General features: G+C 33.1%; 2 protein-coding genes across 2 annotated transcripts; both read right to left on the reverse strand.

The window, feature by feature from the left end:
* Positions 1-12,284: 12,284 nt before the first annotated feature.
* Positions 12,285-13,650, reverse strand: LOC108221368 (protein FAR1-RELATED SEQUENCE 5-like). The gene is made up of 2 exons (XM_017395251.2): positions 13,111-13,650; positions 12,285-13,009 (listed from the first exon to the last, which is right to left on the reverse strand). The coding sequence occupies exons 1-2, from the start codon at positions 13,639-13,641 to the stop codon at positions 12,398-12,400; spliced, it is 1,143 nt and encodes a 380-aa protein (XP_017250740.2). The 5' UTR covers positions 13,642-13,650; the 3' UTR covers positions 12,285-12,397.
* A 25-nt stretch (positions 13,651-13,675) lies between these two features.
* LOC135152746 (protein FAR1-RELATED SEQUENCE 5-like) lies at positions 13,676-15,864 on the reverse strand. The gene is made up of 3 exons (XM_064093834.1): positions 15,825-15,864; positions 14,254-15,112; positions 13,676-14,137 (listed from the first exon to the last, which is right to left on the reverse strand). Exons 1-3 carry the CDS (start codon positions 15,862-15,864, stop codon positions 13,810-13,812), a joined length of 1,227 nt encoding a protein of 408 aa, XP_063949904.1. The 3' UTR covers positions 13,676-13,809.
* Between the last annotated feature and the right edge of the window lie 1,118 nt (positions 15,865-16,982).

Genomic DNA, 16,982 nt, shown 5'->3' on the forward strand with positions numbered 1-16,982 from the left:
TCTTTCGATAATGCACAAGATAACACCACGCCAAAAAACGTTTCCAGAGGTATGTGAGACCCTCACCTGATGTCAGACATGTTTTATTGAATTATATGCAATTTATGTTTTAGAATTTACATCTCATATTTCGAAACAAGAATATAAAAATATTTCCTGATAAATTTGCAACAGAAGATGCAACAAGTACTTCAAAAATGAAGAACAAAAAAATCATCACCGAGGGTGTGTCCACTACAGGTATCAAAAAAATATATATAAATGATATTTGCACAAACTATTTATCATGTCGCTTTTCCTGTAGTCCTTTTTCAAATGCATAGTACGTAGCAGCGTGTTAATAGTTGTAAATAGACTATTATGTATCGCATAATATTTTATTATAATAGTGTATCCGTACCAATTGTCCAGAATACACTTACACAACCACTACACAAACTATGAATGAAGGTGTGTTTCAGCATGATAATGAAGATATAGGTGAAAATGGTACTCAATAATTAGCTTTCTATAATTATCTACAGTTCCATATTATTTTTCCATATACACAGACTTTACTTTTGATTCCATAGACTAATTTCCTAATTATAACTTCCAGAATTTAGTCGAGGGGAGTACGTGTTTAAAGATGTCAATGATAACATAGTCTCTCAACCAGGTTATCTTTACCACCATCATAATCATATTTGCAGTTCTATGCCTATGAATTGTTTGATATTTTTTTTTCTTTCTTTTATTTCTACTCAATATTGACAGATTTATAGGTTGGCTATATGGACCTTGGAAAACCAACAAAAATGTGCAGAAAATGTGGTGCACGCATGTGGAACGAAGAACGAAATAATAAAGCCGCAAAAAATAGTGAGACCACTTTTTCGATATGTTGCAGGGATGGCATGGTTGCACTAGAACCGGAGAGAGAACCTCCACCTTATCTATCATCCTTACTATGTGGAGGATCCGATTCTTCTCATTTCAGGAAGAATATAAGTATGTATAATTCAATGTTTCAGTTTACCTCTCTTGGTGGGAAGATTCATCATAAGATCAATAATGGGAAAGGACCGTACGGCTTCAAACTAAATGGCCAGAATCATCATTTCATTGGTACACTAAAACCCAAAGAAGGAGAAACACCAAAGTTCTGTCAGTTGTATATCTACGACACGGAGAACGAGATTCATAATCATTTTAATGCAGTTCATGGAAATGATACACTTGATCTTGACAATGTTGCTAGCCTGGTAGAGATGCTGGATGAACATAATAAATTGGCTTCTGGGTTCTGTATGGCCCTACTCCGTTTCAATCTACAAGAGCCTGAAGAGTTTAAATTACAATTAATTTCTTCTACATCTGCCTCAGGATGACCCAATCATGTCATAGAAGCAAATGATGTTGCTGCTTTGATAGTTGGCGATGCTGAGGAGACTTCGCCTTTTAGAGATATCATTTTTGAAACCAAACAACGCTATCTTAAAAGAATATATATTTGAGACCTGTGCACACTTTATGCAGCTTCAATACCTCCTGTTGTTTTCATATGGTGAAGAGGGCTTTCATCCAAAAATTCCACTTCATGGAAAACCACGTAGAGTCCCTCCATCTGTATCTACTGATGAGTTACGATATGAAGCCAAGCATAGAAGTACAGTATCAATGAGGGAATATTACACATACAAATTATTCATCCGTCTTAACGAAGGTATGTAATCAAGAATTATCATAAATCTGCTGATGCATACTCATAGAACACACAACATGTAAATAGTATTTAATTTTGCATGTTTTGATATTGACTATGTTTTTTCAGCCATGACCCTTCATCTTGGTGGTCAGCTTTGGCAACAATGGTTGATGCCTTTGCAGCCGTTGAACAATACAGGTTGGACTGGATTAAAGGACATCAAAATGTCATACGTGCTGACCTTTATAAGTCCATCCGTGATTCAATTAGAAAAGGTTATATGGATCCTTCAAGCATTGGACAAAATGTGATTCTACCCGCGAATTTCACAGGATCACAAAGATACATGAATCAGTACTTTAAGGATTCACTTGCTATTTGTCGGACCATCGTACATCCTTCTTTATTTTTAACAATGACGTGCAATACACAATGGCCCAAAATACAGGCAATGCTTGAATATTTGCTAGATGTGGATGTTGTTAATGCTCCGGATATAATAGCACATGTGTTCAAGTTAAAATTGAACCAGTTAATTGATTTGATAAAGAACAAAAGCTACTTCGGTAGATGCATTGGAAGTAATACATCTTTACTTTTAATTTCCATTTACAATCGTCTGAACACATATCATGGTAATTAATCTTTTACTTTCTTATTCTCACAGTTATGCATGTCATCGAGTGCCAAAAGCGCGGACTTCCTTACACTCACATATTGATATGGTTGCATCCTAATAATAGGCCAAAGAATATTGAGTAGATTGACGAGCTCATATCTGCAGAAATTCCAAATGAAGATCTTGATCTGGTTGGTTATCACATTGTTAAAAATTTTATGATACACGAACAATGTGGAAAATTGCACCATGACTCACCTTGTATGGCCAAAGGAAATTGCACTAGACATTTTCCCAAGAGGTTTGTTGCTTGACAATAAATTGTTATTCTTAAATAGTTAAAATATGTTGTAAATTCTTGACATATCTTCATATTTAAATTTTAGGTACAATGCACAGACATTTTTCGATGATTGTGGTTTCCCACAGTTAGGGCTATCAAAAAAATCCGAAAGATCCGTATCCATTCAAAAAATCCGCAACCGTATCCGAGAAACAACGGATATTTTTCGTATCCGAACGAAAGCGGATATTATCTGTATCCGAATCCGGACTATGCGGATACAGATACGGATATAGGCATATTCGTATCCGAAAATATCCAGATCCGTAATTAATTATTTATATTTGTATTTATATTTATATTTATATTTATATTTATATTTATATTTATATTTATATTTCTATATGTTATATAATTTTCTTAAATAATCTATTAAATTGATAATTTTATAATATATTTAATTTTTTATTGTCTATTATTTAGTCAAAATATTTAATAATTAAAAATTTAATTAGAAAAGCATCACCTAATTCTAAATTCTAAATCTAAAAATCTACAATCTACCCTTCACATCTACGCTGATACGCTCTTCACTCTTCACAGTTCACATCTATCCTCTGCAGCTATTCTTATCTAGCCTAAACCCTAAATCTGAGATTCTCAGTTACTCACACTCGATTGGGTATGTGATTTATCAATCAGATATTCGATTTTTTTCTTGCCCCTCGATTTAACACGTTGGTTTTCTTCTTTCCCCTCGATTTAACACGTTGGTTGGATTGCATATCTAACTTGAGAAACTCAACTCATCCACAATAATGGAACAAGTTTTTTCCTAATCAAGCTTTTTGTGTTTTAGGTTTTTGTATTATCGATATACATAGGTTATATATGCATATATGTTCATGTCTTATGATTTAGTATCTTGTCGGAAATCCTTCTGGTTCAGCATCATCGAATTCAGTTGGTATGGTATCAACAAAATGTCCTGCACATGTTTCTGGTGATGAAGATTGCACAATAATTTCAGAAGAAGTTAATTTGGCTAGCCAGAAAAAGGAACAACGAGCCAGAAAACAAAAGGTACTGACATCAGCTGTTTGGGAACACTTTGATCGTATTAAGAGTGAAACCAAAGAAGGTACGCAGAAAATTGAGGCTATTTGTAGGTATTGTCATTCTAAATTCAGTGCTGCAAGTAAAGATGGAACAACCCATTTGAAAAATCACACACAAAGATGTCAAATGAGATTAGTAAAAGCTCCCGTGTCTGAAATACTTTTAGGAAAACAAGTTAGTAGTGAGGATTCTCAGCAAATTAGGAGTTCATAAATATGAATTAGCCACGGAAAGAGCTTTGTTTGCTAAAATGATTGCTAAGCATGATTTTTCATTTTCAATGGCTGAGTATGAATACTTTCATCTTTGGATCTCCTACATAATGCCTTCTTATAAGCATCGATCTAGAAATACGGTAAAAACTGATTTGGTAAATGTGTATGCGGTTGAGAAAGAGCGGATTTATAAGGAAATTGAAAATCTGAATTCTAGAGTTAGCCTTACAACTGATGGGTGGAAGCTTAAACATCAATCCCGATCCTACTTTTGTGTTACTTGTCACTTTATTGATGATGCTTGGGTTTTGCACAAACAAATTATTTCCTTCCGTGTAGTTCCATACCCACATCATGGTGTTAATCTAAGTCAGTGGTTGAAAGACAGAATATTAGAGTGGAATATTGGTAATAAGTTGTCTTCGATTGTTGTTGATAATGCTTCTAATAATTCGGGGATGCTTTCGGGTAGGGGTGATCGCGGTGCGGGCGGTGCGGTTTTTGACTAAAACCGCAAACCAAACCGCTTATGCGGTTTTGCCAAATTCTCAAACCGCAACCGCACCACAAAGAGTTAAAACCACATAAACCGCACCACGAAAAGGCGGTGCGGTTGCGGTGCGGTTTATGCGGTTTATATATATTCAAATAATTTATTAAAATGAAATTATCAAATTTGTCCATAATCAATTATTTTTCAGAAAAAATATAATATGATAAAAGTGGAAATTAAATTACGAATACATGTTCGCCTATCCGACATACATTGAACTGTGCTACAGTCTAACAATTTTGTAAAAAGAAAATAAATTATAAGAACAGCTAGACTACTGGTGCTTGCTCTTCCATCCTGATGCTTCCCTCCACTGCTGCATATATATATATATGAAATGGTCTTTTATTTTTGTAAAGCTTCAATGAAACTAAGGCTAACGGGGCACACAGGGACAGGGGTTACTGTCAAGTAATGGACTTCCAATTCATATAAGATGGTCTTGATATAAAAATACAACTGCCTCAGTGATACATAATAAAGTAGTAGATTAATGCATATATATATAGAGTCGCGCTCCATTGAGAACTATAATTAGGGTGAGATATGAGATCACATCATAACCGTTCATCTTATAAATTATAACAGCCTACAAAAGCTTAAAATCTCGGTGGTTTTTTTGTAATTTTAACAAAACTTTAATGGCACTGTCAAAATTTAAGACAGACAGTTCAAAAAATTAATACACTTTTACTTTTTCCCACTTTTCTCTACCGTTGTGTCTCTCTCTCTCTCCACCAGCTCTCTCTCCTCTCCAGCTCTCGCTCTCTGTTACCGAGAAACACACCGCGAACTCATCAAATCATCACGGATTAACGCCGATTTCAACTCAGATTAAGGTTATAATCACTTAAACTCTTCAATTTAAGTTTTACTTAAACTCAGATTTACATCTAATTGAGCTGTGAATTGAGTTTTACATTGAATGTAGTGCATTGTTAAGTTTTTGCTACCTGTTTCAGAGGATTTTTTGAGGAGTTATGGCTGAAATACCTCGCGGTACGTATATCTTACTTATCTTCGTGATTATCCTGAATTTTGTTACTGATTCGAACATATTAATTGTATTTTGGTGCTTATTTAGGTTTAACTTGTGTTGTTTTAGTCCATTAGTACTTTGTTTGGTGAATAATGCTTTCAGCAATAGTGATTTAACATTGCATGTTGATTTTAATAGTGATTATAAGCTATTATAAGAGTGATTAGTTTTGATACTCATTTAATTGATATATTAATGATTTTATTTATGTTTTTGGTTTATTATGTGTTTTTACCACTGATAGTTCTGAAAAAGAAGTTATACATGTTATACTGATAATTATAGTTGTATTGTCATTAGCTGTGATGATTTAGTTCACTAATAGATAGTGATTAAGTTAATTGTGATGATGTGGATTGTTTGTAAATTGGTGCTCATTTTTTGGTAGTGTATGCAGTATATTAGTGTCCTATACATGTATCATGATTTCAGATATCAGATGCTTACAAATTAGGTGACTCAATCTAGTCACGTAAACAGTGGAGCTATTTATAAATTCCTCTTTTGATAATAGCTAGTGATTAAGTTAATTTTAGCTAGTGATTAAGTTAATTTTGAACATTTGAATTTTATTGTGAATTTTTGCTTTTGTAGTGATTTAACCATAATTTTAGTGATTAGTTGATGTATTGATTCGCTATTGTAGTGATTTAACCATATTTTAGTGATTTAAACTGATGTATTAAAAATGTTGATTGTCTGTGCTTTTTAGTGTGGAAATTTTTTTAATAGAAATGCTTAACGCTCAAGTTTGAACAGGAAATTCAGTACGTAGGAGCACAAGACTTATATTAAAAAGTTTAAAAAGACCGATTACAGGACCAGTATATGTGGATTTGGAAGCCGACGATGCTGATCAAGTGATCATAGATGCAACTATAAGTGAGAATAATAATCATGTTGGAGACCTTCCTGAAACAATGAATAATGTGGGGGACACGGTTATTGTAGAAGAAAACAAAGGACCAGTGAGAGGTTAAATAGTTACTCTGTTTGTATATTTTTTATGTTTTGTTGATTTAGGTAATCAGTTCTTGAATGGTTTATTTGGTACAGGGCAAGTTACATTATCTGATTCAGATAATGATTTTGTGGATCCTGCACCATGGTCAAAGAGCAAAGAAAAGAGGCAAGATAATACTGTTGAGACAAGAAATGTAAAAAGGAAGCTTGTGCTTAAGGTAAATCATCTAGCTAAAACCAAAAAAAAAAAAGAGAAAAACAAGGGCACACATAGACTCGTTGATGATGTATTTGAATCCACTTTTGATTACAGTATTTGTTTAGCTTAAATTTGTTTTAAAAGTCCTTACAATGTTACTTTTATCAGGAAACTGAAAAGGAGATTCCTGAGGCACCGAGATTGAATGATAACAAAATAAAGTTGAAGGCAAAAAAGGTAAATGAGTTAGACTTCTTTTAGCACGAGCAAATATGAACACTAAATCACCTTTGGCATAATCATCACCGATAAATGAATATTATACCTAATAAGATACATATCACACACATATCACTGATAAATGATTATGAGACCTTTGTAACTGCATAGTACATGCACACACATATCACTTATTATTATTACATATGAAAATAACTTTTCATTTTTATTAGTCAAATGTAGATGATAAAGCTCAAAAAAGAAAAGCAAAAGAGAAAATTGAGGAAAGAATTGAGATTGTTGAAAAGGTATAGTTTCTTCTTTTAAAAAAGTTTTTACTTTCAACTAATCATCATTTGTGTATAGTTGCACATGCTCATAAAATCTTTTCTGACTTGTGTAGGCTGATGAAATAACAAAAATCAGAATTTCGCCAAGAATACTAAGTGACATGATATGTGCTTTATCAGATGCTCAACAACAATGGATCGAGGATGCCGGTTTTAAGAATTTGCTTAAGTTCGAATTAGTTGAGCTACCACAGAGGCTGTCATATAAGGTTCTTCAATCTTTTGATGAAAAAAATTGCATGTTGGTACTAAAGAATGGAGTTGTCGAAATCACTGGGAAGGTTGTCCACGCTATACTTGGGTTGCCTTATCAAGGAGCTGAGATTGAATTTGTCCAAGACAATGCAGTTCAAGAAAGACTTAAAAAATGGAGATCACAATTCGGAATTAGTAATGGACAAAGTCTGGTCAAAGCGAGTGATGTTGTTGATAAGATAAAACAAACTGGTGATGTTGACGATACGTTTAAGATGAATTTTCTGGTGGTTATGGCAAACGTTTTGATAAGATCAAATACCAACAATTTTGTATCTCAAGCGGTACTTTATTTTAATGACGACTTGGACCACTGTGCAAAGTACAACTGGGCAAATTATCTGATAAAAAGTCTTGTAATCACAAAGAAAAGGTGGATGCGCACATCTTCTCTTTTCTTTACAGGACCAATGATTTTTCTGCTTGTAAGTATTTTTTGGTTTTATTCCTTACCTCATTCATAAATAGTATGTATAGTTTAAAATGTCATGAATAAATATTTGACCAATTGATCATCTTCGGCAGATATTGTATGTTGATCGGGTCTGTTTTCAAGAGAAGAAACTTGTCCTCAGACTTTTCCCAGCTTTTAGAGGATGGACAAAAGAGAAATTGAAGGAAAGGGAAGTGATGGAAGGAGAAGACGGTGCATTTGGCTCTGGAGCTATAATTGATTTGGCAACTGCAGAGGAGTTGGAAGAAAATAACATATTACTTTGGAAGGTAATTACTGTACAAACACTTAAAGTACATAGTAAAATTGTTATGTAGTTTATTTCTAAATAAAGTCATTTGCACACTTAGGGAAAAGCTGCTACAGGAAATGATAAAGTGATGGCTCAACAAACAAACAGAGAGGAAGATGGAAATGAGAGACATAACCTAATTACTGAACCAAATGAGGTATGTTAATGCATTATCTTTTTACTAGCAAAATGATCAACAAACTGTCACACTATCAAAATGCAGTAAAAACACCATTTCTGAAAATCATTTGTGAATGATCGCCAAACTATCGCACCAATATAATTGTATTCTGTTTGCATTGGCTTATTTAGGAAAATGGTGCTGTGGAAAATGATGAAGGTGGGCCCGAAACTGGAAACGAATATGAAGATGATAATGGACACAACTACCATGATGTTACACATGAGGTATATAAATGCATTATAATTTTATGTAGATATGATTAACACATTCCCACAAATAACCACCACATACAAAATTCATTAAATCACCATATAACATATTAACCACCATAACTATCAAAAAATTTAAGTGATTATATGTTATTACATTTATTAATCAACTAATCACTGTTGTTTCTTATAGTGCTAGTGGTTAATATAGTATATTTTAATATAATTTGTTGCACAATACTGGTGGAAATTACTTAGTAAAAAAGCAACTATGTTGATTAATGGAAATCTTGAATTTATTGAAGCTGTAATTTGAACGATAATTTGAATGATTTTAGCATCAAAGGGGGACTATTAAGTCGTAAATAAGAACTAAATATTTTTAAACCCAAAGAAGAATTGTTGAAACTGAATGGGAATTGTTAAAATGTAATATAAATATATTATGTTTGCATTGGCTTATTTAGGAAAATGGCTCTGCCGAAAATGAGCACGGTGGGCCTGAAACTGGAAACGAAGGTGTTCAGGATGATAATGGACACAGCAAGAATGATGATCCAAATGAGGTATATTAATGCATTATATTCCCACACTAACCACCACATACTAATGCATTAAATGACCATATATCACATTAACCACCTTATACCGTCAATTTTGATTATTTATATGCTTCATGAAAAATATTTTAATCACAAAAAGAATGGCATGGTATTATATTTATTAATCAACTAATCACTGCTTTTTTCTTTTATCGTTCTAGTGGTTAATATAGTATATTTCAATATAATTTGTTGAACAGGATTGGTGGGAATCACTTAGTAGAAAGGCAACTTTGTTGATAGATGCAAATCTAGAATTGATTGAAGCGAAGAATCAATATGAATCCGAATTAGACAAAGCAAAAGAACTACATCCAAATGATGAGAAGATTGATGAAATCGAGAAAAGCATTAAGGACTTGTTCAAAGCAAATAAATGGATAGATAGTGAGAGCTATGAGAATGATTTTTGTAATGACGAGGATATTCAAATGTGTGCAAGTCAAGAAGAGCAAGCACGTCTTGATACAGTTGATAGAGTTAAAAAAAGTGAATTACCACCAGATCACGATGACTATCTTGACCTTATTGCTTGGTTAAAATCTCCTGAAGGGATATTGGAGATTGAAAGAGATTATGAAATGATTGAAAGAGAGTATGATAATAAACAATGTCCATCATTCTCTCTTGGAATAAGTCAGCTATGCAAAGAGTTGATGGAAGAACATGGATCAGATGCTGATGGTAATAAAGATGATGGGAAGAGAACTGATCCATTGCCACAAAAACAAATGGAGAAAAGGACAAAGAGGGAGATCAAGGTCGGGCCAGCTTTTCGATCACCATACCTTCAAAGAAACATTGATGTCAATTCAAGTTACACCAGGCAAGAAATTGCTGTCTACAGGTGGATGATTCTGGACAATATGAATGACATGTAAGTTTCTCGTAATTACTACATATAATGTGATTATGTGACATACACATAGCAATCATATAACATACATATTTGTTAATCACCTAACATATTTATTTATAGTACATTAATCACCAAACAATGTGTTATATTAAATCACCTTACAATGGCATCACTAATCATCATATATTTCACAGGGAGAAAGTGGTAATAAAAAAACTCATGCCAAATAAAAGTAGTGATTAGTTTTAATGTTGATTTAATTGATATATTAATGATTTATTTATATTTATATTGTCATTACTTGTGATGATTAAGTCCACTAATAGCTAGTGATTAAGTAATTTTGATTATGTGGACTGTATTGTAAATTCTCGCTGATTTTTAATGATTTAAACTACAATCTAGTGAATTTGAATATTTAAGAATCCTTCAATAACAGCTTTAATAATCATATATTTCACAGGGAGCAAGTTTTTGTGTGTGGAGAGTACACATGTTTCCGAAAAGTAATAAAAACACTCATGCCAGATAGAAAGGTGTCATATGCTGTTATAGACATGTGGTCATTTTTGATGAATGCTAGAGAAAATTATAAATCCACGGAATCACCGATGCGTCTATACATGGACACTGGTCTTTCGGTAAGAATCTCAGTTTCTAGTTGTTGTCATAAGCACCTGATCTGTTATTGTTATATTTACGTATTAACCTCGTATTGTTTGAAATATAAAGATTGCACCTTTGGATGACAAAAGGAGTAGTGAAGAACAGTATGAGCATTTTAAGAGTGAAATGAAGCACTATTTTGAAAGATACCCAAATAGAAGTATAGGAAACGCTGATTTGGTATGTCTCTGAACCATGAAAACTGTAGTTTGCTACTAAATAATTTAGTTGGTAACACGATAAAATATGCAGATATTTTTTCCGGTGCTTGCATATGGACATTTGTACTTGATCAGTTTCAATTTAAAGAAGCCGGCATTTGATATCATCGATAACATCAGGCGAGGGAGAAATGCTGCAAAGGAGTATGGTCCAAAGCCTAAATTGTTGGTAAGTAAATGATAAAATGAATTAGTTATAAAATCATCTCTGCAATTACATTAATCATAACATTGAAAATGACATAAATTATAAATATTGCAGCGCAAACACTTTGTGAATTACTTGTTTGAAAACAAGTTTGAGTTGCTTGCACAATCATTGAAGAACGTCAAGCCTATGTACATGATAATGCCCTGGCAAACATTAGGCAATTACAAGGACTGTGGAATATTCTTGATAAGACACATGGAAACTTACAAAGGCGAACCAAAGAATTGGATCACTGATTTAAAAGCTGAAAGTGTAAGTATATTATATAAGTATTTTGATGTAATCACTATAAATGTCTTCTTTGCTTTCTAAAGAGAAATATATCTTTCTGGTATTATTTGGAAAACAGACCATCCAATCAGCGCAACTGATAAAGCTCCGTGCAAAGTACTGTCATGCCATTTTGACATCTCCTCTGAATGAAAAAAGACAGCACGTACTGAATGAATCAAAACTTCTGTACAACAAGATGGCATCGGACAAAGTGATGAGTATAGTGCTTGCTGCAAGTGAAAAAAAGAATGGAGCTGTATTTCGAAGGAATGATATTAAAGGGAAGGTTCTGTTCCCAGAAGATCAAGACCCCACAGAAGATGACACACCTGAAAAGTGATTGAATGATGCTATAGTTTGATAATTGTTACTTCTTTTACAATCTCTATGATATCATGAAACTGCTCAACAATTAGTACTGTTTCAAGATTGAGAAATTAAATTGGTTGTATGAGATGTTGACACTTTCAATTGCTATGGAATGCAAATTTGGCTTTGGATATACTAATTTATATGCTTCTGTTCTCTATATATATGAATGTTAGGCCTGATGCAAGTCTCTTAATTATTAAACCTAAAGCAGGTGCTTAAGTTTGTTTTCTCAGTGGCCTAATCCAGACCACTATATGTCACATATGTTACATGCACACACATTCATGTGCTATATAATTCTTATGTCAATACAAATCAAAATAAATCTTATATTACATAATTGACAAAAATAAGTTTAGTGATCATTACAACCTATTAAATTGTACAAATCACCAAGTCTTTTGACAAATCACCAAAAATCTTTAAACAAATCACTTAGTAAACAATAAAAATCATCAATTACACATTAAAAATCACCAAAAAAATTTAACACAGATATAACATCAAATATCCATGTAACTAGAAACAAAAAATTTTAAACATCATGATGATATCATAGCTCTGTATCCACTCCATTCATAACTTCCTCTTCAACAATTTTCTTCTTTTTAGGGCATGTTCTTTGGTCATGAACAGTAGAACCACAGAGTTTGCATTTCCGCTTCTTTTTTTCAACTTGTTTTATCGCTTTCTCCCTTTCGCTAAGAAGCCTCTTCAGACCGGACCCTTTATTCTTGCATTGTACTGGTGGATGAATGGTTATCTCCCCAACTGGTTTGTTACCTATCAAGTTCCCCAAGAAATCTTTCTTGTTAAAGCTTGCACCATCATTAACGAAAGATACATGTAATTCCTTTACTGTGGTACTGATTTGCTTAAGTTTGACAAGATCTATCCCTGCTACAGTCACACACTTGTGAAATGTAAACCACACATTTGCTAATTCTGCAGAAACAGATTCCTTGTTCTGATGATCATCCAATAAGCCAAACATTTGTAGTGAAGCCTTATTTTCTGCATTTTTCATCCACCGGTTGAGAACAAGACGCCTAGGTATCTTTACCACTTCGAAATGATTAAGTGCACAAAATGCATGCCGACAAAGAATCCCACACATAAGAAATTTCTTACAGGAGCAATTAGCATGTGTTCTGCTAACTTCAACCTATAAAAGACAAGAAACAGTCAAGCTTCAAAATTAAAAAAATCATCAACTCAATACAAGAAAAAAAATCTGCTTATCTTAAAAATGAATGTAACAATAACCTTGAAAAGCTTATCTTTCATTTTCACGTCCTTCATTTCATAACACTTCATACCATTAATCTCAGGACCAATAGTTTGAATTCGCATATCATCACGAGCTGCCAAAATTTCCTCTTGAATTTTGTAAAAAATTTCACGAGTGTACAACTCTGCTGCATCATCCTCAAGAAATAATGTAGAAATTGTGGCTGGTTTGGCAGATGAATCCACATGATTCAAATTCTTAGTTTCATTACGTTGTTTATCCATGGCACTTTCGAACCGAATGTAAAACTCGGACAATGTACTTCCACTTTGATGAAACTGGCTAAAAAAAAAGTTTTCACTCTCCGACCTCGACGTCGTCCTAATCAGCCCATACATTGGTTTATCACGAAAATATGCAGGGATCCATGACTCCCTCATAGCATACAAATATGATAACCAAGCATGATCTTCCAACTTAAACTCATCCATTACGGATTTCCAACCCTCCTCAAACTCAGCAGGCTCTATCGTTGATGACCATATATACTTTTTTATCTTTTCCATAAAATCTGTTTCTTTGCATAAGAAATGGCCAAGCTAAAACAAGTAAATGGAGCAAAATTAAAAATAGATCAAATTGGACACAACAAAACATAATATACTGCATCTGAACTAAAAACTGATCAAATTGGACACAACAAAACATAATATATTGTATCTGCACTTAACATTTTAAACACAAAAATCACAATGGATATTACAAATAACTAAGACAATATATACCTTAGCAGGAAACTTTTCAGTGATATGCCACATGCACAAACGGTGCCTGGACGCAGGAAATTCATCGGTTGCTTTAAAACATTCAGGTACAGCTTGTTTCATAGCAGGACACTGATCCGTGACTAAAACAACGGGATTTCTCCTCATAGCTTTCAACATTGCATTAAACGCCCAAGTAAAATTTGTCACATCTTCTCTCGAAAGAAGAGTGGATGCAAATGTGACGCACTTATTGTGCTTATCAACACCAGTAAAGGGGGCAAACACCATATTGTACCTAAAACAGAGGGGTCGAGTTACAAAATAGAATACAGAGTGCAAAAATCTCAGAAGAATAGCTTTAATAAATAAAATCACCACTTGTAAACTCGAAAAAAACAAAATGCTACTTACTTATTTGTATTAAATGTTGGATCAAAAGAAACAGCATCTCCATATAGTTCATAATTTCTTCTTGCCGTCGAATCAGCCCAGAATAGTTTGGTAAGATTGCCAGCTAGGTCAACATCATACTCGTAGAAAAACATGGGGTCTGTTTCTTGCAAAACCTTGAACTTGTCAATAATCATTTGACCATCAGCTTCACCAATAAAAGCTTTCATATCTCTATCAAAATTCCTAAAATCTCTCGACGTACCTCCAACATTTTCATAACCTTTAACTAACTCTTTCATCATCCTAAAAGATTTGCTTGCACCAATATTGACTTTACTAGCATCAAATACAAAATTCATAGAACAAGTCGACATTTTACGACGTCCTTTTAAAAAATGCCTAGAACCTTCAGGAACCAATGAATGATTATGAGCTTCAACAAAATTAGAAACAAAATATATGTTCCCTGGAGCAAATCGTAACACCAATTTTGCATCACAACCACATCTCCCTGACATAGTCCTCTTTTTACGTGCTTTGCCCTTGCTGCAATCTAAAGATTTCTTCTTAATTTCAGTAAAACCAGCTCTATTACAAAGAAGGTACTTGCTTATTACAGTCTCATCGTCAGAATCTGTTTTTTGAGCACTACGACGTATATCGAATCCACTCAACAGTGCATAATCCTTATAAAAAGCAATACCAGACTCCAAAGATGGAAAAGATTTTTTAACAAACGGTTTTAGATGATCTTCACAAACAGGAATATAGTACTTTCGGCCACCTGGACTAATGGTACAACTAGAATCAACTTCTTCATTTTGAAACGAACCATGGCTGTTACTTATACCAGAGATTTCTTCGCCAAAACTAACAGCTACAAAAAAATTTGTATTCAAAACATCAATCAAAAGAACACTAAATATAAATACACAACAAAAACTAAACAAACATAGTAATCAACAAAATCCGAACTAAAAATCACTAAAAACACAAAATCATTAGTTAATATTAAAAAAAATAACTCATAAATACATTTAAAAATCAAACTACTGTAAAAATCATAAATCACTAGTGTACTCAACTGAAGATAAAAGTACATAAGAACAAAAATCACTCACAAAACATATGTAATCACCACTAAAATAAAATTTCTACAAAACTTTAAATTAAAGCAAAATATCAAAATTAGACTAAACAATAAAACAAAATTCAAATTAGACAAAAACACCACAGGAAAATAAAAATCACTATTAAAATAAGAGATATCCAATAGGTTATCATAAGTTAAACATATAGAAAAATATAAAACCTAGAATCACTAAATAATACACATAAAATCATCAGTTAACATATAAAAAATAGCTCATGAACACATTGAGAAAACAAAACAACTGCGAAAGTTGAAAATCACTAACATACAACATAGAATCACATTAACACTAACACATAGCTCATGAACACATTAAAGCAAACAAAAACCTGTAAATACAGAAAATCGCTAACATACAACATAGAAGACAAAATTTTACAATAATACACAATACGATTATACTTAGAATCAATGAAAACAAATTTGATTGAACTACCTTGATTCGAGCTAATCTTCAGCAGATCCTCAGTAATCATGATTAAACTATGATGAAACGCTTTCGTCTAATCTCTAATTAAATTTCGACTAAACGAAGATGAGGTTCATATGAGATGAGAGAGACGAAGACATAGAAAAAAAAGAAAGAGAAGAGAGAGAAAACAGACAGAATAAATGTACATATCTCTGTTTTGTATATTTCACAAAAATGAATGTAATGTAATTTTGTGCGGCTGTGATTATTCTGATATTAAATTATTGAGTGGCTGAGATTAGATCCCATATCTCACCTAAATTTGGGATCTCATATGAGCAAAAGCCTATATATATATATATATATATATATATATATATATATATATATATATAATGTAATATTTATATATGATATATTTTTTATTATATATTAAATGCGGTGCGGTTTTAACCGCATTTTGCAAAATTAAAACCGCAACCCGCACCGCACCTTGCGGTTTGACAAAATTTCGAACCGCAACCGCACCACAAAAATTAAAAACCACATATCGCGGTGCGGTTTGGTGCAACCCCTACTTTCGGGTATTAAGACATGGATAAATGGGAATAAAACACTTGTTCACAATGGCGACATGTTTCATATGCGTTGTGTGCCTCACATTCTCAATTTGATTGTGAAGAGCAGGTTACAATTTAGATCATTTAATAGAATAAATTCAAAAACCACAAAGTATATTTGCATCTTCTGCGCAAAGAGATGAGAAATTCACTATTGCCTTGTCTCAAACCAAACTCAATACTAGGCGACGGATCCCCACAGATGTAGACACCCGTTGGAACTCAACTTATGAAATGATAGTTTCTGCTCTTGAACTCCATCCTGCTATTGAACGTCTAAAAGAATTAGATTCTGAATTTAAGTGTATGCCTTCGGAAATCGAGTGCGAGAATGGAAAGAAAGTGTGTGAGTGTTTAAAGATTTTTTCAGATATAACAAAAAAGCATTCCGGTGTCAAATATCCAACTGCAAATCTGTATTTTATTGATGTTATTCAAATTCGTAGAAGCATCAAGATGTGGGTTGAATCTAGTGATGAATGGATCTGTCTCATGGTTTGAAAAATGCAACTGAAATATGACAAGTATTGGGATGAATGTAATAAGTTGTTAACGGTTGCTG

Source organism: Daucus carota, chromosome 5, assembly GCF_001625215.2.
Source record: "Daucus carota subsp. sativus chromosome 5, DH1 v3.0, whole genome shotgun sequence".
NCBI lineage: Eukaryota > Viridiplantae > Streptophyta > Magnoliopsida > Apiales > Apiaceae > Daucus > Daucus carota.